This window comes from Littorina saxatilis, linkage group LG12 (assembly GCF_037325665.1).
Source record: "Littorina saxatilis isolate snail1 linkage group LG12, US_GU_Lsax_2.0, whole genome shotgun sequence".
Classification (NCBI taxonomy): domain Eukaryota; kingdom Metazoa; phylum Mollusca; class Gastropoda; order Littorinimorpha; family Littorinidae; genus Littorina; species Littorina saxatilis.
Window position 1 is genome coordinate 34610544 of NC_090256.1, and position 25024 is coordinate 34635567.

General features: G+C 43.5%; 1 protein-coding gene across 2 annotated transcripts in view; it reads right to left on the reverse strand.

Moving 5' to 3' along the window:
* Positions 1 to 274: 274 nt before the first annotated feature.
* The window catches only part of LOC138981812 (pantothenate kinase 3-like), a 42715-nt gene continuing 17965 nt past the window's right edge, over positions 275 to 25024 (reverse strand). For both annotated transcript variants that reach the window (XM_070354891.1, XM_070354892.1), the window contains exons 2-8: positions 24340 to 24545; positions 22451 to 22606; positions 21767 to 21963; positions 20949 to 21445; positions 11457 to 11633; positions 10559 to 10808; positions 275 to 10061 (exon numbers count right to left, since the gene is read on the reverse strand). In XM_070354891.1, coding sequence (XP_070210992.1) covers positions 10002 to 10061; positions 10559 to 10808; positions 11457 to 11633; positions 20949 to 21445; positions 21767 to 21963; positions 22451 to 22606; positions 24340 to 24430 — 1428 coding nt within the window. In that variant the 5' untranslated portion in view covers positions 24431 to 24545 and the 3' untranslated portion in view covers positions 275 to 10001. The remainder of the gene's footprint in view (positions 10062 to 10558; positions 10809 to 11456; positions 11634 to 20948; positions 21446 to 21766; positions 21964 to 22450; positions 22607 to 24339; positions 24546 to 25024) is intronic.

Here is a 25024-nt window from a genome sequence, read left to right on the forward strand (position 1 = left end):
GTGGTCCTCTGTTTATGATAATTCACCACCACCAACAACAAACAGTCTGCCTATCGTTACTGTATTATGATTATTGGTTCTTGTCCACTTCGCTGTACTCTGTTGATTCACACTATGCTGTTATATTTTCATGCATATTTTAAATTACAAGCACACTTCAGCACACTAATGTCATATTCTGAAATTAAAAATAGTTTTGATTCTCTCTCTCTCTCTCTCTCTCCTCTCTCTCTCTCTCTCTCTCTCTCTCTCTCTCTCTCTCTCTCTCTCTCCTCTCTCTCTCTCTCTCTCTCTCTCTCTCTCTCTCTCTCACACACACACACACACTCCCTTAATTACAGTTCAACCTAAATCACACGTGCTAAAGTAAATAACTGGTCCAATAAATATGTGCACTACAGTTTCTATGTATTGAAGTTTTCCCTTCAAATAACATCTATAGCGTTGGCTACAAACCTAGTGGCGACAACAAGAGAGCCATCTCAACCTCTACATGGATATTTTCAAAGCAACTGGATACAAGACTAAATAATACACTAACCGAATGCTACATACTCACAAACGTTTTACACTTCACACAAAACATCACACATACTTTACATGTACAACACTTGTATTCTGCAGCTTAATTAAGTTATCCCAAGAAATATTTTAGCAACAAAAACGTGCTCTTCCACATCTCCTGAGAGGATTTTTTATTTCAACACAATCATACAGATCATATTCTCTTCAAGGGGTCTCTCCAATGGCCCTTGTGAGATCATTATCATCTTCTGGTACATTCAACTCTGTTTTTAGACCCTACATTAAGACTCCATCTACATCTTTCTTTCTTTCTTTCTTTATTTGGTGTTTAACGTCGCTTTCAACCACGAAGGTTATATCGCGACGGGGAAAGGGGGGAGATGGGATAGAGCCACTTGTCAATTGTTTCTTGTTCACAAAAGTACTAATCAAAAATTTGCTCCAGGGGCTTGCAACATAGTACATTCTATACAAGAAACACTTAACAAGGGTAAAAAGAGAAACAGAATCCGTTAGTCGCCTCTTACGACATGCTGGGGAGCATCGGGTAAATTCTTCCCCCTAACCCGCGGGGGGTTCCATCTACATCAAGACTTGATTTTCATAGACATTCTCATCATAGTGTCAGTAAATTTACCTGTGTTTTAAGACTGCCTCTCTTTAAAGAGCTAACATTTTCAGATTTTTTTTAGGTATGAAAATAAAGGTACCTCTGAATTTGAGGCCTGCCACATTAAAGGAATTGGGTAGACAATACATGCTGATGATACACAACCATGTACTGTGAAATAAGGCTTGCTCAAATGCATGCCTTAGTATTGAAATATAATAGGTTTGGAGGTTCATGTCTTTCATTGCAACACTCTTGAAAGTGTGGAGTTTTGATACACCAAACCAGTAACTTAGGAAATCTCAATTTTTCTGAGTTAGTTCTGCAATATCCAAGCATGTAATATTATCATAAAAAATCCAGACTTTACCACTTTTGAAAGGACTGGACACAGCTAATTGCTGAAGAATATCCCTTTAATAAGTTAATTTACTCATTAACTTATTAATCAATGAGTTAATTATCACCCTAAATGTAACAGTTTTACCTACTTAAATGCTTCGTGCATTCAACTAGGAGAAACACATTTGAGAATCAAAACAGGTACAATCACAAAGCTATCTAACAGACACAAGACAGTTTAAAAAAAAAAACCCACACACACACACACACACTTTCTTTCTTTATTTGGTGTTTAACGTCGTTTTCAACCACAAAGGTTATATCGCGATGGGGAAAGGGGGAAGATGGGATAGAGCCACTTGTTAATTGTTTCTTGTTCACAAAAGCACTAATCAAAAAATTGCTCCAGGGGCTTGCAACGTAGTACAATATATTACCTTACTGGGAGAATGCAAGTTTTCAGTACAAAGGACTTAACATTTCTTACACACTGCTTGACTAAAATCTTTACAAACATTGACTATATTCTATACAAGAAACACTTAACAAGGGTAAAAGGAGAAACAGAATCCGTTAGTCGCCTCTTACGACATGCTGGGGAGCATCGGGTAAATTCTTCCCCCTAACCCGCGGGGGGCACACACACACACACACACACACACAAATATACGTGAAAGAATTATATACAAACAATACACATCAGTAAAATCTGCTTTCTGACAAAAGAAAAATGCTTGTTCAGATAAAAAATATTTTAAAAAGTTTGGTCTTCAATGCAGCCATAAAAGAATTTAAAAAAGTGAAACAGAAAATAATCAAAAACAACACACATAACATTATTTCTTTGATTCTTGGTCAAAAGCGGTCTTTGGGCGATGTTTACTTCACACTGACATTTTTCTATGATGCATTCAAAACAGAGTTTTGACAAGTATATGCCCAATCAGAGCTGGGGAGAGAGCCGGTGTGGCATAGCCGATAGAGTGTGTGCCCCTCACTCTGAAGTACTGGGTAGTCTACCCCCCCACATGGGACGTATACAAATACTTGCACCTATTTTTCCGAGCCCTCTCCAGTCTACACATCTAAGAAAAGAGTCCTTGTCACTATGGCCAGCCCTCCTAAAGCTGGCCCTCAAGAAGTTAAGATTTCTAACATCTCAGTCCCCTACGACGAAAAAAGCGATATCGGACTACAGTACCTTTAATCTTGGATTATGCAGACTGCTCAATCAAAATCTTTTAGTCTTGCAAGAAACATAATAAACCCATTTCTGCCCTATTCAAATACATGTACTCCTTTGCCTCTTATGAAGGGACAACGCCTGACGCTATGCACATTGCTTATTCATGTTATAACAAAATACTTGTCGTTATTTAACATAACATAAATAATTATTACCCTCCTGACCTACTCTACATAGCCACATGCAGTGTTCAACATTTCATATTATTGGTTTACTGTTTCTTTTTTCTCTGACTTTTGTATTAAAGAACATTCTTCAAATTCAAATCAGTCTCAATTTCATTTTAAAAGAATGTCCCCAAACTTGAATCAAGCAAACTTTACATTCCCTTAGAACTTTCTTTCTTTATTTGGTGTTTAACGTCATTTTCAACCGTTCAAGGTTATATCGCGACGGGATAGAGCCACTTGTTAATTGTTTCTTGTTCACAAAAGCACTAATCAAAAACTTGCTCCAGGGGCTTGCAACGTCATTCTCTTAGAACAGAAAATGTACTTTCAAAACATGGCAATATGTCATTTCTTGAACTCAAAACAGAAATAAATGTGACACCGACAGTAACTTCAAACTACATGTACTGCTATGTAGGAAATGCTGAAATACATGTAATGCCCGAAGAGACAATATTCCACAAATAAAACATTTCAGCAACATTTATAAATACAAATCTTCATATTTGATTTGGTAAACCTCAACAAAGCACAGTTGTATGGCTATCTCAAAATAGACAATGTTCAGAAATAACTTTGTCGGGTTTGTACGGGTTGTGTAAGAGTGAATACTCTTGCTTTTATTGGGGCAAACTTTCCCACGTGACATTATAGGCCAGTCACTAGCGAAGGAGTGTGTCTGATATATGTGGACAAGGAGCAGCGTGAAAAGTTTGCCTCAATAAAAGCAAGTGTATTCACTCAATCACAACCCATACAAACCCGGTAGAGTTATTTCTGGAGTCCATCTATTCAAAAAGCAACAACAGTGTCTTAAATAATCATGTCACTGATCCTCTTTTCTTGAGATGAACATGGCATAATATGAATATAAAATCTACCCTCCATTCTAACAAGAACTGACTGCATTTATGTGTGAATCATCATTTCAGATTAAAATAGTTATTATAATAATCAAATACAAATTCAGTAAATGATTCATCAGCATACATTAGTATACATGACCTTCACATGACAGAAATGATACAGTTCTGTCACAAGCATATAAAGCGACAAAAGCAAGCAAGCACCTCAATTCTACCTGTCAACATGTGATATCTGTAAGTTGCGCCCCTTTGCCTGTTGAACGAGCCCTATTTTATAGACCAATCGAGAAATGTTTTCAAGAAAGAGAGAAACTTTCTTTTCTTTCTTTATTTGGTGTTAAACCTTGTTTTCAACCACGAAGGTTATATCGCGACGGGGGAAGGGGGGAGATGGGATAGAGCCACTTGTCAATTGTTTCTTGTTCACAAAAGCACTAATCAAAAATGTGCTCCAGGGGCTTGCAACGTTGTACAATATATTACCTTACTGGGAGAATGCAAGTTTCCAGTACAAAGGGCTTAACATTTCTTACATACTGCTTGACTAAAATCTTTACAAAAATTGACTATATTCTATACAAGAAACACTCAAGGGTAAAGGGATAAACAGATTCCGTTAGTCGCCTCTTACGACATGCTGGGGAGCATCGGGTAAATTCTTTCTCGTCCCAACCAATATGGGACTCCCCCTAACCCGCGGGGGGTAAAGAGAGAAACCAAGGGTTGCTGGAAAAGAAATCCCGAGTCATTATGTCATTCGCTTGAATGGTACACTGGTACACAGTGTCTACGGTAAACCTGGTCCTGATGTCTGTAAAGCCTGTTATTCATGCATGCAGTGAATCACTCTTGCATCGCAGATGTGCTACCGGCAGCAAATCTTGCTGTTCACTTCTGAACATACCGCCAGTGCATTGAATGCCGTTATCAGCCATGTCACTCAACAGGCACAGCATTTCCATGTCACTTCACTTAATGCAAAACCGAGACATCACACATTGACAGTGGTAATGTCCCTTTCATGCTTATTTTTTGTAATCTGTTTATGGTTATGTACAATACAATCCACATTAAAAAATAAATTAAAAAACAGACAAAGCTGTATACAATCTGCATAAGCATAGTTCATTTGCAGAACTTTTTTTTTCTAATTTGACAGATCTTGTGAGAATTTTGCTTGGGCTTGAAGTCAAAGCATACAGTAACTTCCCTTGAGCTTTTTCATGGTGCCTGCCACTGCTACTGAGACACAAGTGGTTTCCATTCTGTTGAGCGGTCCAGTTTGGTTCTACTGGCGTCTTGTTCTCCATTCCATCCTCTTTATCAAGATAACATCTTTTATGGCATCATATGTACCTGTCATTACAACTTAATTTTTAAATCTCAATCAATAGATTATTTAGGTGACTATTTTTTTTAAGGTTAAGACAAGAGGAAGGAAAAATAAAACAGAGTAATAATAGAACAAATACTGTACACTTGATTAAAATACATGTATGATTTTCACAAAGATTATAAACTACAGCATTTAGGGTGAAAGCGGCTGGTCATATTTTGTCAGTTTAATGATTCTTCCGTCATCAATACTTCTTGATCCCTGATTTAAAACACATACAGTCTGACGCATTTCAATGATTTTCATGTCATTCGAAACATAATGAAGGATTTTGACACAGATCAAAATCATGGCAATGATTAGACCATGCATAACAGTGATGGTGCTAGTATTTTTTCAAACCTGTACGCAAACTATCTAATGCAAACAGTCCAGAAAAAAACGGTAGGCTGGTCATTGGAAGCAGTAAGTACTGGTTTTTTTGTTTTACCGGTGAAAAAACCCCGGTAGTTCTAAAAATCAACCGGAAGGTCATACCGGCAACCAATTTTGGTCCGGTATTTTCTCGTTTCAACTGGTAAAATACTGGTAATTGCCGGTTAACGCCAATACTGCATAAACCAAGAATGACACATAATGGCTGATGGATTTGGGTAAAATTTTTGCACTTCTTCTTCTTCTTCGTCGTTCGCTCAGACAGCAACTCCGGAGGCCCTGATGAAGGCTGCTGTACGCCGGAGGCTCTCCATGGGTCCATAGAGTTTGTCCCTCATCGGTGTGTCATCAGGCCAGGTCTCTGCTCGCAAGTTTTGGTGTGTTGGACAGTCCTGCAGGAAGTGTTCCACTGTCATTGGAGATGTGCCACAGGGGCACGATGCAGAATCACCAATGTGGAATTTGGTATACAGGTGATGTTTGAGTCTGCAATGGCCTGTTCTCAGTCTCACAATGACCACTTGGTCATCTCTGGGTAGGACTGAAACTTTTCTTGTGCTAGTGATACACTGCTTATGTCTATCAGTGCTTACCAGCGAACATGCAAAGAGGATTACAATTTACAGAGTAAAGTTGGTAAGTACATAAAAATAAAACTATAAATTCTATTATGATTTTTATTATCTCTAATAAGTAAACCTTTTTTGACTTATAAACGGTCCAAGAAGTCCTTAAACCATTAATACAACAACAACAACAACAAAATAGTGACCTGACAAATTCTTCCTCAAATAGATGAGAAAGTCTCCTTGTGTTGAATTTGTTATTATTTCCCTTGCTTTGCTACCTTTTTTTCGCGCAGATGCAATAGGACAATCCTTTTTTTAGTGGCAGTCACTTGGAAATGCATCAAAATGACAGTGTCTGTACGAATTGCATTAGCTAAATATTTACACTTTCTTTCTTTACTTTATTTGGTGTTTAACGTCGTTTTCAACCACGAAGGTTATATCGCGACGGGGAAAGGGGGGAGATGGGATAGAGCCACTTGTCAATTGTTTCTTGTTCATAAAAGCACTAATCAAAAATTTGCTCCAGGGGCTTGCAACGTAGTACAATATATTACCTTACTGGGAGAATGCAAGTTTCCAGTACAAAGGACTTAACATTTCTTACATACTGCTTGACTAAAATCTTTTACAAAAATTGACTATATTCTATACAAGAAACACTTAACAAGGGTAAAAGGAGAAACAGAATCCGTTAGTCGCCTCTTACGACATGCTGGGGAGCATCGGGTAAATTCTTCCCCCTAACCCGCGGGGGGCAAATATTTACACCAATTATTCCGGAAATATGTATTTATAATAACAAAAATGTGCGAGTAAACACTCAAAAAGTGGGAGACAACAAATTCTTTAGAATGCACTGCTGCTTCTGTTGAATTTGATCAAACTTGATAAAAAAAAAAATATGCGATACGCACATATATCCAACATGTAACAACAACATAAGCAGTAAATAATAAGCTTTTGACTGCAACAGGATAAGAACAATAATTATTCACACAACAAAAGATGCGTCTGAATAATTCTTTCAACTCCAGTTTCTCACAACCCTCAGTTGTGTCCCTTTACTTGGTACCTTCACTTCTATTGATTGTTGAAGCAGAGAGCAGCAGAGTACCAAAACACAGCACATTTACAAAAATAAATATCCAAGGAAAATGAGTGTGTTCTGCACATAATTTTCCTTATCTGTAGCAAAACACATTTTTGGCAAATTCACAGGTTTAATCAGAGATGATTGTGAAACTCTCTCCACAGATCCGAGCATAAAACTAGAACTCGGACATCCTAGGGACCAGACACATATCAAAAATGAAATATAACGAGCAGAAGAAACTACCAGGTCACAGCCCATATTCACAGGTTATTTTACTAAAAGGAAGTTAACAAATATTAATTATTATTTAGCCCAATGCCCCCTGAACCGCCCGGCATGGCCCGCCGTAAGTGCCCTATGAAATCCCTGAAACGCCCGGCATGGCCCGCTAAACACTAGGTCACCTACTTTCACTTGAGCTTTGAGCCTTACCCATAAGGCCTTGCGACCGGATGTGATTAATGCACTTCCTTCCGGCTGCTTCATTCTAGCGTTTGCAGAGTTTGAATCGATGCGATAGTGTGTTAGCTGTGAATTTTCAAAGTTTGAGATTTTTTTGTCTGACAAAATGGCGTTGAACGAAGGTTTGGAAGTATGGTGTTCGATCATGGGGAACTCGGATGACGATTCTGACACTCCTTTCAAAGGTTTTCTACTTGAAGAGGTGAAAGGGGATGAGTCTGACATCGATCTGGGTGTTGTTATTCGACAACAGGACTTTCGGGAGGATTTTTCAACATATATTGGTGTAAATGAGGACTGAAGGCTGACACGTTGGACGTTTTTGAAGAACACTTGCTGGATTTTTTTTTTAAACAACATTTATTACATCGGAAGTGGACAGAACATACTTGCATATGAAACTATAGTGTATTCTCGAGTTATTCTGCCATCTTCTATATAAATGTGAGTACTCTATGATTTTATATGAATTGTTTTGTTTTGTATGTGTGCATGTTGTGCGGAGTAGTTTCCCTTTGCTCAGGATTAAGAAGGCTGCCTGCCATTTTTTTGTCAGGGGGCATTGGGTTAGAGTGTACAATCTAATTTAATATCTAACCAAAAACAAGTCAGCAAAGAAGATTATTAACAAAGATCATTTAGAGTGTACATTCATCACTGAAAATAAAGAAGATTATTTACAGTTCAACAGGCAGGTCCAAAACAAGAAATCATACAAAAAGACATGTGTATAACAAATGTAAGCATAAGGTCCGATTTTAAAACAACAACAAAATCACCTACTACTACACAAACAAAATTTGTGCTGATTAGTACCATAGAAATGCTAAAAACATTAATTGCACGTGATTGGTAAACTTAGACCAAACCAAGGAATATTTCTAATGACATCTCTCATGAAGCCAATGCAGGCAATGTTAATATTTTTAAAAACATTACTACTACTACTTAATCAACTGTTCAGTATTAGCTAAACTAAGAAGAAAAAAAGCAACAGCAGAAAGGCTGCTATACTATTACACCTGTCTACCCCGATTCTGTTCTGTTCTTGTTATCCTTTCCCCCATTCTTCTTCTTCAGCGTTCCTAGATCAGGCCTTTCCCCCCAAAATGGTGTGTTATTTTTTGAAGTAGTCAATTTGGTTTTGGCACAGAGAAAACAAGTTGAGATCAGAAACAAATAGTATTGAACTTGAGGAAAAGCTGCAAGTGCCTTGGTAATGCAAAATACTTGATCAGATTTAATATAAGTAATCACAATAAGGACACCAGAAGGCACTCAGTAAAAAAAAAAAGAATGTATTCGGCTCTTAGCACATCTGAGAAGATGTGTATAGATACTTCCTGGTTGTACTGTTAGTGGTTCATATTAATCTTATGCTACAGACTCAAGCATAAAATCCATGGAAATTCAAGATGTAAACAAGTCTGAGTTACTATCCAAACAAACTTCTAGGAAGCAGATGCTTTAATTACAACACAAAGATCAACTCAGCATACTGGACAATGACAGTGTTTTGACATTTTCAGTCTTGCCAAATTACAAAATGCCTGTACAAAAATTCAACCTGAACATCGAACTCCCTGAATTGAAAGTTAAACGCATACTCATCTATACACCTTTCAAATAAATCTAAAACACAAAGTTACCTGACTTCAAATTGCAGATATATTTCCATTTTTTCTTTTAAATATATTACATGTATTGTACTTCAACACACAGCTGAGCAATCATAATATACAATTCACAGAAACCAACACTGTACGCAATTCCCAAGCATAAATACATTCAATTCATAAATTATTCTTCACTCATGATTGATTGGTATATCAATCACTTTACCAATCAACTGTGGAATTTCATCGTCTCACTCACCACGCCAGCAGTTCTCAAAAAGACAAACACTGTTTCTGTTTGTCAGCGTTGCATCTACGGCACTGGTGCAACATTCAACGTGTCCATGCTTTGAAGCATTTTCCTATTTGCACAATAAAGCAAAGATCTTGATGAAAATCCAACTGAAAGTCTCCTGCCGTGTCCTTGAACACACAGACATTTCAGGGAAGAAAAGTGATAAATCCTCATTGGCTCAAATATTAAGAATCTGAATGGCAGCAGTAAATAAACACACAGGCCAGCAGAACATGTTTCCAGTTGCACTGAGCCAGACATGTTTAACGTTTCCCTGTTCAAGAATTTACATGCAGTGTTATGTCTCCAATTAGGTCAGACTTGTTGCCTTGTACAGGCATAAAGTAGTTTCATGTCCCCATTTTGGCAAGACACGTTGCCCTGTTCAGGACTTGTCCCCATTTAGGTCATCCGTACCGATTGCACTCTCACTTCAGGTGGGATGTCCCAGTTTGAGGTACTCCATCAGGCATCCTGTAGCTCCAAAATATCCCTGCGCAAGAAAAAGTTTCATCAAACACACATAAACTGATGGTGGCATGAAAGAAGGAGCATTAAATCTGCCAGATGGGCAAATTTCAAGGTTTAAAGTAACAGTGTTACTTATGATGAAAATAAGCCAGATGGGCACATTTCAAGGTTTAAAGTAACACTTGTTACCAACGATCAAAGCCAGATATGCAAATTTCAACTCCATAAGATGTCCTTTTGTGGGAGACCACTTACAATGCAGCAACAACTGAACTTTGGTTACAAAACTTGTTTCCATGTCACTTAGGTTCAAGCTTCCTTATCTCAGTTTCAAATCACAAGCACAGTAATCCGTATGTAGCTTCTGCAAGCCTGAAGCATCTGCAACTGTCTCTCTACCCATACAAATGCACACAGTAGAATGAGTGAACATGGGAGTTTCAGCCCATGAACAAAGAAGAAGAAGAAGAAGAAATGTGGGACCACTATACAGGTATTTACAGCCACCACAGTACAAACCTCATGTTCAAGGAAAAGTGCCTTGAGAGCCCCTTTGGACCAGTAGTCCATGGCATAGGCAAGCAGTTTCATGGACAGCGTGTTCACACGCAGGAAGTTCCCCACAAACACGACGCGCTCAATCTTCTCCGTGACGGCACACATGCGAGCGATGGACCCTATGTTGTTGGTGATGGTGACCAGAGTGGCTCGGGCCAGGTCTTCCTTCGTTGCCTCTTTGCGTCGCTGCTCGCACATCATGTGACCGAAGCTGCACACATAAATACATCACTGTCATATCAGCCCACTAATGGAAGGGCGCTGGTTCTGAGCGACGCTTAGTTCTCGAGATAGGTGTGACCACATGACGTCATTTATACTTTCGTCATCGGAGATCTTTCGTATTTCAATCAGTGTCATTTCTCAGTTCTGTGTTCTGCGGTCGTTTTGACTGACTTGACAAGTTGAGAAAACCAATGACACTTCATTTTTGCAAAGCAACTGAAAATGAAAAGAAAAGAAAGCGTGCAGAAATATGTTTGGGTCCTGCAAGACTTTATGACCAACGATTTTTCTCTTGGAAGTAAATGAAGAAATCCTGGAAAGGTCATTAACAGAATATTCTATTCCAAACACAATACAAAACATTCACAGATCCTTGACTCAAGAGTTTTTAAAGTCAATAAACTACTGTTACAACAGACAAACAGTAAGCAAAGGGTGAAAAATTTAAACTCAGCTTCATGTACTGTGAAACTCCTCGATTTTAGACCTCACTTTCATGACCTTGCCTTTTCAGATTGTTTGTTAGTTTGTTAATACCCAGTTTAAAACTCCCTCCCTTCAAAACTCCCCCCCCCCCCCCCCCCCCCCAGATTTTAGTTCTTAAAAGGGGGGTTCCACTGCACTACGTCCATACCTGCTGGCCACAAGGTCCCCCTTGAGGTTGAAGCGACTGTAGTCTCCACCATATATATCCTGCACAAGACGGTCCACCTTGTGGTTGTCTCCCCTGGATGCTAGTTCCACCGCCTCCTCGAACGTTTCACACCCAGTCAACAGGCAACACAGACCCAGAAACGTTCCTCCTCCAAGGCTGTTGACAGAAATAAGATAGCTCTAGTCATTGTCAACAGACAGCAAAAACCCAGAAACGTTCTTCCTGGAAGGTTAACACTATTGTGACTAGCATTGCCAAGGCGTTAACGTCCTGCCTGCCCAAGCTTGCCACCAAGAAACTTCCCAAAAAACAGTAACTGTAAAGAAATCTGTCTAGCAAGCTTGAATTAAGTCCAATCACCACCAAATTTTGTGTACTAATTAAAAAATGGATGCCCAGTTCAGTCGTGCTATTTATAAGTTTGTCACGCGATTTGTTTTAGCAAAGGGGGGGGTGAAAGGGGGATAATTTGTGTTTTTTAACGTTTTTTTGTGTGTGTTTTCTTTTCCACTGCTTTTTTAAAAGTTATTTTTTAACAGAAAGTATTATAAATAATTTTATAACCAAACAAGGTGTAAAACCTATGAATTAGCTGAAATATTGTTAAAATTCTACACAGAAATAAGGAGACAGTACAAAGAAAAAAACAAGCAAATCCCGCATTCACTCACAGCATCCTGACTCAAATGAAACAAAACTGTGACACTCACCAAATGATGTCTAGGTAATCCATATTGAATATAAGTCACATTTTCACAACAAAGTCCCAACTGTACACCTATGAACATTTCCAAAAGGATTAGGAGGCTCCAGCCATCCATTGTTATCAGTGCTGCCACGCCCCCCTTGCAACTACACGATTCGAAGATCCATGCAGTACCACCCTACCACGTGTAGTTTGCCGACTCATACTAGCAACAACAGGACTGTTTCTTCCTCAATATCACTGCTATTATCGCTTTCTTGAGGCGAAAACAACACGTCGGAATCATGATCTACAGGATCCTCAAGATCCAACATCCGGAGAATCTCCTCCCGTGACAAGGCTCGCCTTTGATTCATTTTTTTTGTTCGAAAAAACCACTCAAATCTTCTCTAATTTGCACATGGCGGAGAGCAAGTCACGTGTATCAAGGGAAACAACTCAATTTATTGCAAGCTTCAACAAGAAGAGCAAACGCTCGATCGAGTCACTTTCGCAGTTCTGAATATTATATGAGGCATCAGATGGACAGGAAGAAATTGCTATTCACAACACAATACAGATGTAAATAATTTGATGTAAAGAATAATCCTATAAAGTTTGAATCAAATCCGATGAATAGTTTCAGAGATATGATATTTCAATTTTTTTCCTTCAAGACATACCTGTGACCTTGAAAAAGGTCAAAGGTCACCAAAGCAGACGTCAAAGTGTAGAGGTCACTGGGAGTCACGTTCACATAAAATTTGAGCCCGGTCACTTTTATAGTTTCCGAGAAAAGCCCAACGTTAAGTTGTGTGTTGCCGAACAGAAAAGGCTAGTTATCTCCCTTGTTTTTCTGATAACGTTCGTAAAAGGCTACAGATGTAAATACTTTGATGTAAAGAATAATCCTACAAAGTTTCAATCACATCCGATGAACTTTGTCAAAGATATAAAATGTCTAATTTTTCCTTTGACGCTGACCTGTGACCTTGAAAAAGGTCAAAGGTCAACGAAACCATCGTTAAAGTGTAGAGGTCATTGGAGGTCACGACTAAACAAAATATGAGCCGGATCGCTTTGATAGTTTCCGAGAAAAGTCCAACGTTAAGGTGGTGTCTACGGACGGCCGGCCGGACGGCCGGCCGGCCGGACGGCCGGCCGGCCGGACGGACAGACTAACACTGACCGATTACATAGAGTCACTTTTTCTCAAGTGACTCAAAAACCGGGAAGCAATCACGAGTCGTGTACCTTGTATGTCTGTTACTAAAATAGTCACTTCCCGTCCGTGGGCGTGTCAGCGCTGTTACTAATTTAGTCACCTCCCGTCGCGAAAGTGTTAAGGGTTCAAATCCTGCCTCGCCTGGTCAGTTAAGGCTGGAGATTTTTCTAATCTCCCAGGTCAACTTATATGCAGACATGCTTGTGCATTATTCCCCTCTGTGTCTATTTGCAAGCACAAGACCAAGCCCGCATGGAAAAGATCCTGTCATCTATGTCAGAGTTTGGTGCTTCATAGAAACATGAAAACAAAGAATGGAAAATTTCCTAGTAAATTTTCATTTGATTAATATACTTACCCGAATCACATAAAGCATTGTCACAGACTCATATGCTAGGTACTGAAAACGCTAACCCATCAAAACCCTTTTAAGGGAAGCAACCCACTCTAAAAAGGCTGAACTAGCCATGGCCATGGGCCCCGGGAGTTACCTCCCCTATGGCTACTTCCCATCAGCCCCCACACACCCTATCATACGGCTTTAAAGAAACTTAAAACCATAAGCGGGGCAGGCGGGAGGGAATTCACTATGTGATTCGGGTAAGTATATTAATCAAATGAAAATTTACTAGGAAATTTTCCATTAAATTACATATTCTTACTCCGAATCACATAAAGCAGATAACATCAACATGGCGGTGGGCAAGAGAATAAACCAAACTCACCATCACATTCTATCCAGAACCTGGCCGGCTGCCACCAGGGCAGGAAGCCCGCGTGAGCCGTCCTGGCGAAGAGCAGAGACGTCCCGAAGATAATAATTAATGAAAATATCTTCGGAACGCCAATACGCAGTAGACAAAACCTCGTCCAGACGTTTGGAGCGAAGCACCGCAAGTGACGACGCCCAAGCCCTAGTCTCATGGGCTCTCGCAGAGTCCAGGGGAAAGGCAGGCAGCGCCCCCCCCCCGTTCGTGTGACTCCAGACATAAGCTTGTCGTATGAGCGAAGTCACCCACCGTGCCAACGTGACCTTAGAGATGTCTTTCTCCCGAGCGGTAAGAATAGAGAGAAACAACAGCTTCTGCGTGCTAGAGCGTACCGCCTGAGTGCGGGCTAAGTACGTACGCAGGGCCCGAACCGGGCAGTTGACCAAATCAGGGTCATCCGGAGCCAACGCGTTGGTCAGAGCCTTGACTCTAACCAACGGAGAGGCCTGCCCCGGAGCCTGATTTTTAGCCAAGAAATCGGGTCGGAAGTGTAAGGACACTGAACCATCCGACTCGAACAAGATATCACCAGGCAGACCCGACAGAGCGTGGACCTCGCTACCCCGCCGGGCCGTAGCCAACAAAATCAAAAACAGAGTCTTCCGAGTAAGGTTGTGAAGACTAGCCTCTCTCAAAGGCTCAAAATCCGAAGAGCGTAGAAAGGCTAACACCAGGAACAGATCCCACTTAGGGGTGGCCAATCTGGACTTGACCTGCTTAAGAGAAGCGCCCTTGATCACGGCCGCTATCACTCCCCCTACATTGATCGAACGGCCGATCTGTTTGAGTGTAGCGGAAATCGCAGAGCGCCGGACCCTCAAGGAGGAAACAGAGGCGCCCTGTGAGAAGAGAAAGGAGAGATGGTTGGCGACCTGCATAGAGCGGGGCGCAACCGCACTAATCCCCTTAGCAGCACACCAGGTGGACCAGGACTTCCAGTGAGAGGCATAGACGGACGCAGTGGAAGCCCTATGAGAACGGCCCACCAGGTCTAGCGTCAGAGAAGACGCCCCAGAGCGCCTCAGTGAGTCCCGAACAACCTCCACACGTGAAGCTTCAGAAAACTGGGCTCCTCGTGTGGAACGCCTGTTCGGGGCTGCACGAGTTCCCCTCTCCCGAGGGAGAGAGGAATGGGAGGCCCCTGGGCGAGCCGAAGCAGGTCTGGGAACCAGACCTGCGACGGCCAGAGAGGGGCGACCAGCAGAAGAAGAGTCGGCCCCTCCAGTTCCGCCTTTCGAATTACTCGGCTGAGTAATTGGAAAGGCGGGAAGGCGTACGCCTCCAGACCCGTCCAGGAAATGTCCAGAGCGTTCACCCGCCAAGCCTGGGGATCCGGGAATGGCGAGACGAACACCGGAAGCCTCTTCGAGAACCTGGTGGCAAACAGATCCACGAGAGGCTTTTGGACCTGGGCCCAAAGGCGCAGCAGTGCCCCGTGAGTGATGGTCCACTCTGACTGAAGCACCCTGTCGGACCGGCTGAGAGCGTCCGCCAGAGTGTTCAGCCTCCCTGGAAGGAACCTGGCCGAGATTATGATGTGGTGCCGAGCACACCACTTCAGAATCTCGCAGGCCCTGTCCGAGAGAGACGGGGACCGCGAGCCTCCCTGCTTGTTGAGATAAGCGGCCACAGTCGTGTTGTCTGTAAACAGACGAACATGCTTGGCCTGCAGGGAGGGCAGAAACTCGACTAGAGCTAGGGCTACTGCTTCTAGCTCCAGCAAGTTGATATGCCACTGGCTCTGTTCTGCCGACCACAGACCTGACACCGTGTGTAGGTCCGTGTGCGCTCCCCACCCCCGTAGGGAAGCATCCGTGAAGAGATCCAGATCTGGGGGTGGCAAAGCAATCGGCACTCCTTGGCAGACCCACTCCGTGTCCAGCCACGGAAGGGTTGCGGACTGGAACCATCCCTGAAGAGGAACGAGGGCGTTCCAGTCCACCCGAGCTGAGTCCACAAACGGCTTCAGAGCTGCCTGGAAAGGCCGTTTGTGGACCCTGCCCAGGGGAACCAACAGAGCCATAGACTCCATCTGTCCCAAGATGGAGGCCAGAGACCTGAGGGAAGCCTGCAGGAGAGGCAAAGTGGAGCTGATCTGGGCCTGGAGCTTGTCCACCCTGCTCTGGGAAGGGCGGACAGTCCAAGCCACTGTGTCGAAAGACATCCCCAGATAAGTGAATGTCCGAGACGGGATCAACTCCGACTTTGATCGGTTGATCGAGAACCCCAGCAGGGAGGCCTCTCGAAGAACCGATTGGGTATGCTGCGCACAACCTATCTGGGACTGGTTCAGGATGAGCCAATCGTCCAGATAAGCCCGCAGTCTGATACCCTGCGACCTCACCAGTGCGCACAACTGTCTCACCACCATGGTAAAAATCCACGGTGCGAGAGACAGTCCGAAGGGGAGTGCGCGGAACTGGTAGACCTGATCGCCCCACCGGAAACGAAGCCATTTCCGGTCGGACGGATGCATAAGAATGTGAAAATATGCATCCGTCAGGTCTATAGAGGTCGCCCAATCTCCTGGGCGGAGAGAGTCCCTGACCGTGGCTGGCGTCTCCATCTTGAACTTGATCTCTCTCAAGAACGTGTTGAGAAGAGACAAGTCCAGGACGGGACGCCAGGCCCCTGAAGCCTTGGGAACGGCGAAAAGACGCCCGTAAAATCCCAGAGAGCTTTGGTCTAGGACCCTCTCTACCGCGCCCTTCTGCACCAGGGAGACAATTTCCGTCTGAAGAACGGACTTTGCTTCCTGCGAGGAGGGGGGTTTGAAGGGCGGCGGCCGCCGGGAAAGAGGTGCCTTCTCTTCCCGCCATAGCAGACGGAAGCCCGATCTCACCACTCCCACTATCCATTGGCTGTCTACAGAGACCATCCAATTGGAGAGTGCCCGGGAGGGGCCTCCCGCCATCACTGGTGTGGAGGGCGGAAGGGGGGTGAGACCGGGAGCACTTCATTGGGGGTGAGGCTTGCTACCAGAGCCGCCACGCCCCCTTCCCGACGCAGTCCGTTTCTTGCCACCTCGAGACGACTGCTGTGCAGGTCTCTTGGTCCCAGACTTGGGTTGAGACGACGACTGAGCCTTCACTTGCTGTGAAGGCTTAGCCTGCCTCATGCCCTGTAGAGCAAAGTCACAGAACTGTGTGTCCTTGAGTGACTGGATCTCTTTCTGCCGAGCGTCTACCGCCATATGGCCGAACAGAGACCCCTCCACAACCGGGGATACCCGAAGGGCATCCCGGGTAGCCTGGTCCCTGAAGTGAGAATGGTCCAGAAACAGGTCCCTCCTGCTCATCACCGCATGTGCATATTGCAAGGAGGAAAGCCGCGTCTGTTCCTCGTTTACCTTCGCGAGAGCAGCGAGAAGGACAGACACGTCGTCCGCGTTCTGCTCCTCGCTAAGGGTAAACGGAACGAGAGAATCGGTCAGAGACCGAGACAGAGCGCGAACCAGAGTGTCGGAGATAGACGCAAGCTCCAAAAGCTGGCGTGCGATCTCCTCCAAACTGACTAGCGTCGACTCTTTTACTGACAAAACAGAATCGTTCTTGACCTGTTTTGACAAAAGAGGCAGCAGATCCCTAGTCAACGGTAACGAAGACCGGGGAAGCGAAAAAGACGCTATCAGGTTCCGGTTGTTCGAAGGCAGAACCAACTTCTGATGACCGGAAGTGCCACCGGAAGAAGATTGAGCCCCCGAAGCAACCCAAGCCTGTGCCTGCTCCGGAACTGGTCCGTACGGTACCAGAAGCGGGACAGGCACGGGAGGCAAACCACCACTCTGGCGCGAAGACTTCGCAAGCACCTGAGAAAGGTGGTAGGCCACTGCCGGTGACTCCACAAACCGGAAGGAGGAAGAGTCCTCCCCCCCGGGAAGGAAGTCGGACCACGCTGAGGGAGGAACGGAAGTCGAAACTCCGGCCGCCGAAGCCCCCTCAGGAAAGTAGCGGGATGTCACTTCCGCCGCGGCACTCAGAACCGTCCGAAGCCGAGACGGAAAGCCCGTACGCGGATCCTCACTTGCCAGAGACTGAACCTCAGACTGGTCAAACTGAGGATCGTAATCATCCACCGCCGAAGCCGAAACGTCCGCGACCTGTCCGGAGACCGGAAAGTCGTGACGCCGAAATTGTTCTCGGCTCACCCCACTGCCAGCAGGCAAAGGGAAAGCCGAAAACGCATCGGAAACGACCGGAAGTGGGTGAGCGGAAGTCGCCGTCACGTCCGGGGACGAAGACGACCGCCCCAGCTGATGCACAGCATGTGCCACCGCTGAACGCTGTTGTTCCCTCTCCGGGATCCAAGCAGATGAACTCGGAAGAGGGACAGCATATCCGGCCGAAACCGGAGCAGGCTGTGGCCGGGGGCCGTAAGGCCCTGAGGCCAGCCTGTAATCCATACCCTCACAACCGGCTGAGCGGGAAGTGAGGACAGGAAGTGTACTTCCGGCCGAAGCCGGAAATGCGGCGACCGAAAACGGAAGCTGCTGCTGAGAGTCACGATCCCAGACAAGCTGGCGGGGACGGACATCAGCGTACTGGCTACCAACGTCCAAGCCGAAACGGGAGGACGAGTCACCAGGAGAATGCAGAGTGCCACTCTGCCCCATTGACTTGTCTCCCAGCAGGGAGTGTCCCGACGCCTGGCGAGGGCTGTGGGACCAAGTCGACTTACTTGGATGTCCGCTGACAGAAGTGGTAAAGGCAGAGGCAGGAAGTTGCACCCCCGAACCGGAAGCCACCAGAGAAGAGAGGGACTGTACCCCCCCCACGGAAGGAGGCACAGCGGCAACACCGGAAGCCGACGAACGCTGCATTTCCTGTTGCACCAAAGACCGGATCTCTGGCACTAATGACTTAATCAAAGAGGACACAAGTGCCCCCTGTTCCGGCGCCGACAAAGGAGAAGGAGCCGAAACAACAGAAGAAGAAGGACGAGCCTCCGTAGCCTCCCTCGGAGGTGAAATAGTAACCGAAAGTACAGTATTGCGTTCCGCATCCGTAACCAGTACGACTGGCCTAGAAGAAGACGACTTGGGCTTAATTTTGCCCTTCGCGTCGCCCTTGCCCTTACTCTTACGCCCGTCGGAGTCAGCCATAATGACTTGACACAAAAGCACAAGCGTAAGACGGAAAGAAAATAAAAATGCAAACAACGTAAGTAGCAAACACGGACTGAAAATTCCGTAAACAAAACGAACGTTAGCAACAAGAAAACCAAGCTTGCAGAACAAATAACAGAAGCAAGCGCCGGTTACATGCCAAACAATGAAAAACGACAGCAAGCTGGCGAAATGCAAATGGCGGCAACACCAACAGTAACTGATAACTACGTCCTAGGGACGAAATATCAGCAACAAACAACAAGGAAAGTTGAAACAAACGAGAACGAGCTCACCAAGACTGGCGCCCGCACGGGAGAACGACAGGTCAACGCGGCTGGCAGGCAAAAAAGCTCACACAGTCAGCCGCAGTCTAGCGAAAATTCAGAGCACCCTCACACCACGCTGCTGAAAAGACGTATGATAGGGTGTGTGGGGGCTGATGGGAAGTAGCCATAGGGGAGGTAACTCCCGGGGCCCATGGCCATGGCTAGTTCAGCCTTTTTAGAGTGGGTTGCTTCCCTTAAAAGGGTTTTGATGGGTTAGCGTTTTCAGTGCCTAGCATATGAGTCTGTGACAATGCTTTATGTGATTCGGAGTAAGAATATGTAATTTAATGCTTCCTTCAAAAAAGGAGAATGGCTGCCTGAATGGAGGGGGTTTAAAAAAGGGAATACATGTAAAAACCCATTCGTGCAAAACTCAAATGTATTTGGGAACTACAGCACATGAATGCAGAAGAAACAGGCAAACAAACAGGCAACAAAAACCCAGAAACTGTCTTCCTCCAAGGCTGTTCACAGGTTAATTCATTCAATAGCAATAAGGGACATTGACTCAGTGCTCAGAAATCCACGTCTGATAACAAGAAACCATAAGCTTGCAGATGCTGCCAACAAACACACAAACTAAAAAAACTGTTTACTTGGAAAAAAATTGCAGAAAGAGATCAAGTTTAAATCATCAAAAGTAGAATGCCAAGATATATAATGATTTGGGAAATGATACATAACACCATGAAAAGAGTGTCCACTGTACTAAAAGTCCAGAAAAGCCTGCCCTGACCCAACAAAATTGGTACAAGCTACAAAAAAGAAGAAAAAAGAAAAAGAAAAAGATTGAGGAGAAAAAAAAGAAAACCATACCTTGTATCATATAACAGACTGCAAGTGAGAAGGACTAGAATAATACAACAATTAAAATACACTCACCAGAGACTAGAACTTCTACTGAGTAGAATGCATGAAGAAACAAAAATAAACCAGCTTAAACACGAGGTCTTACACAACAACAACAAAAGCAGAGAATTGACAGAATGAGAGATTTAGAAAAAAAAGAAAATAAGCTCAGAAGATGATAGACATACCCTAAGGCTACAAAAGTAACAAAGTCTTTGGTGACAGAGAATGACGCTCACAAAACTGAAACATAATTTTTTCAAAAGCAAAAATAGAAAGATTCTAGTCTTATAGTTCAGAGGATCAAAGAAGAGGGTAAGAAAGGCCAGAGGCAAAAAAATTAAATAACCAAAGTGAGAGAGAGGGATGGCTGCTTACATGGTGAGGGAAAAAATGATCATACACGTAAAAACCCTCTTGTGCAAACACGAGTGTACATAGGGAGTTGCTGTCTATTAACACAGAAAAAGAAAATTAGAGGGAGTGAGAGAAAGAGAGAGATACCGTACCTTGTGCCGCTAACACGCTTGTACTTGGTCGGAGAGTACACGGCCAGGATGCTGACCCCTGACCCCACATTCACCACCAAGTACGGGTAAGGGTTGCGGAAGTCGAAGGGCACCTTGTCCCACTCTCCATCAAACCCATGATCGCCATGCCACCTGTCATTCTCGTCATCCCACCCATCACTGTCAGCGTCTATGCCATTTACTGCCGGTTGGTCGGAAAACGTCCTGCTGTCCTCTGCTTGTTCACCACTGCTACCTAAATGACTACCGTCATCTACAGAATGACTACCACTTTCTACTGAATGGTCCTTAGGGAGATCAGAGGATGCCCGTGATTGGTTGGAATCAGCGTGTCCGTTATGCAGATGAGACTGAGAGGGGGAGCGCTGTTTGGTGAGGTAGTAGCACTCGGAGCTGTGGTTGTGGCCGTCGATGAAATGAATACCGCGAATCAAACAGTCCAGCTCATCGTACTTGTGGAGCCGAAGGCTGACTTGCTGAAAACCAAACATTAAAGATCAGAATTTGAAAAGCTAAATACTCTGATGCGGCAAACTGAATTTAATATCAGGTTTGTATGCGTAGTGAAAGACTCAATACCCTTGCTATTCCTCTGACAAATAACTTCACACGTGCTCCTGTCCACGTGTTTCCGACACACCCCTCGCTAGTGATTGGCCCCTCCAATGTTTGTCCAAATAAAAAGCAAGGGCATTCGCTCTTTCACATCCCATACAAACCCAACGTGAGCTATTTTTGTAATTCATATATTCTTCACCATAATTCTTCACTATAATTCTTCCTGAAGCTCTCCTTACGTCTTGAAATTCGCTCTCAAACTTGAAAGCGCCACCACCCGTTGCACAGATTGCTGACGCCAGACTGGAGAAGTGCTTGGCGCGCGCCAGCTCTATGAAGGCGGCCATTTCACTGGTGGGGAAGCGTATGAAGTGTAACGACCCTTTCCGTCCACCCAGCACCTGCTTCGGCATTTCTAGGTGCACGTCTCGTATACCTGCAGGCACAGTAAATGCGACAATTCAGTTCACAAAAACAAGCTATGGCAGATCTCAATTTTACGAGAAGTACAGATACATGTACCACAAATTTGTTGCTGTTCAGAAGTAAAGTCTTCAAAGCGCATAAAAAGTCTATCAATTAAAAAATTCACAGAACCAAATGATGTGAAATAAAATTACAGAAGAATTTATTGAACACAACACAGACACACAATTAAAGAATGCAACTATGCAACTGATTCTGTGTGCATGGCGATAAATCAATTCAGCAACATAAAATTACTACATACACAATCAAAAAACAAGACAGGTAGGTTGTTGGAATGTTTGTTAATGTATTGTTTTGTCAATAACAAACGTTCCAACAACCTACCTTTCTTGTTTTTTTATTCTGAATTTTGGATTGTTGGCCGTCTTTTTGTTTTGGGATTTACTACATACACAATCAAGGTAGAACTTTTCTGTTGAAAAAACTCTGATTACCTGTTTTTCCATACGCCACATTGCCAGTGAGGTATTTTCTGATGGTGCGCAGCGTTTCTTCTTCCTCGTTCCCTTCCACCCCCTCCACATCCCATGGCTCAAAATACACCAGCTTCGTCAGTGTGCCTCCTATGTCCATCCCGAACCATGGCATGGCTGCAAAAAGTTAATATGGTTTAGTAATTCCACAAGTATTTATCGTTTTTCCAGAGCCAGGGTGTAATTTTTTTTACTTTCAGGCCACTTAGCTTGGCTGGGGAAAGGTAATGGACTGAGCCCTACAGCGCTCAATAAGTACGGACAGCCTTGTTCGTGCAATTACCAGAATGGTCACAGAGCATTATCACATCAGAATAGTCTATGAGAGATAAGAAGGTAAAATCTTGTTAAAGCAAAATCTCAGTGAATGTTCAGAATGCAAGGAGCTGTCCACACTTACAACAAAAAGTTCTGCATTTGTAGTCCCATAAATAATAATCCTGATACCCACATGAAAGTGTACCAGGAAATCTCAAAATCTAAGTCTCTGACACAGATAGTTTCTGAGCAAATCTGTCACCGGTTATTTAAACACTTAAATTTTAAAACAATCTATCGCAAAATCCAGAAATTATCAGGTGTGCCCCCACAAATAACACAAATCAGCATCAGAGCAACTTTTTCTCCCTGAAGTATACTCTGAAATGAACACTAAACCTCCAGAAAGTGCTGATCCTGCGAGAGATCCTATTGCTGAACTTGAAAGCTGCGTACAACGAAGAACAATGGGGCATATATATAGCAGAGACACTCACTGTCTCGTCAACCTAACGCCCACTTATTGCTTGGATGTTTGGCTCATTTGCATGCGGTGACAAAAGACATCAATCTCATGCTTCTCTTAAGGGGATGGGGTGGAAGATGGGAGAGGAGGCGGTAGTTGTAACTGCTTCTCAGGATTTGCCTGCAGATCGATTTACTGAAATTGGTTCACATGCATCCCTTCACTGACAGCTCAATGTTGTTTTGTCATGAATGCTGTAAATCACATAAAAAAAAAGGGAACAGGCTATAATTGTACCTTAAATGTACTAGCACCAAGTTTTGAATGAAAAACAAAATGAATGTTTTTACAAAGCAAATGTGCAGTGCACCCTGCTCTCCCCAGAGAACACGCAAAAAAATTTGCACATACACACATAGAAACAGTGATAAATCTATGGATGGTTACACTAAAAAAAATATGTGTAAATCAGCCCAAGGAACACGGAAGAAATAAGCATGTGTTTACAGCGATACAGACTTTCCTTGCTGAATGCATGTGACACTGTCTGTGTGTGTGTGTCTGTGTGCGAGCATGTGTGCAATTAATTTTTCTGCCCAGATTTTGATAATAATAATAATAATAATTTCCTCCGAAAGCGGCGTATGGCTGCCTAAATGGCGGGGTAAAAACGGTCATACACGTAAAATTCCACTTGTTCAAAAACACGAGTGTACATGGGAGTTTCAGCCCACAAACGCAGAAGATAATAATAATAAATGAGCATTTATATGGCGCAATATCATAACTTTACAATTATGCTCTTTGCGCTTGACACATTTAAAATTAAAACAAAGATACTGAAATTGTGATAAAATGTAGCTTGTTTAGAATATTTGGTATTTAAAACTTTAGTGAGCACATGTCTATTTTAATGTTATGTAAATATGCTTATTTATATGTTCAACAGAATCACCCTATGAGTAAGACACACTTTGGCCAATCCTAACAGTGTCCTCTCATCACAGGTACCCCTGTATCGACCTCAACTCCTTCCAGTTGTGTGTATGCATGTATTCAACAAGCCTACCATGAAAAAAACTAACAACCAACAGACAAGCACACCAACACACAGTCAAACTCTTACATGGCAGTGTGTCAACATCCACATCAGAGTCTGAATTCTGACTGGTGCTGCTTTCCCTGCTGGCTGGGTCTGCTGCACTGCTGCTTGCCATGGTGAAGAAATGAGGACACCTGCACCCTGCCTTTCACATCTACAACTCAGTTTTCCCTGCAGTATGTGACACTGCTTATTTTCAGTCCATCAGGTCCTTGTGCAGCTTACCTTTTCTGAAAAACAAGAAAGGCAAAGCCCATACGACTCACATGCTTGACCTTGACCTTTACATGACTAACTAAACCTTGCAATGACATCATACACTAAGAACTGCTTTACACATTTTTCCTACCAAAATACATGTGACCTTGACCCAAGGTCAAGGTCATCCAAGGTCATGCAACACAAAGCTGTTAATTCAAGACATAGGAAGTACAATGGTGCTTATTGGCTCTTTCTACCATGAGATATGGTCACTTTTAGTGGTTCACTACCTTATTTTGGTCACATTTCATAAGGGTCAAAGTGACCTTGACCATATGTGACCAAATGTGTCTCATGATGAAAGCATAACATGTGCCCCACATAATTTTTAAGTTTGAAACAGTTATCTTCCATAGTTCAGGGTCAAGGTCACTTCAAAATATGTATACAATCCAACTTTGAAGAGCTCCTGTGACCTTGACCTTGAAGCAAGGTAAACCAAACTGGT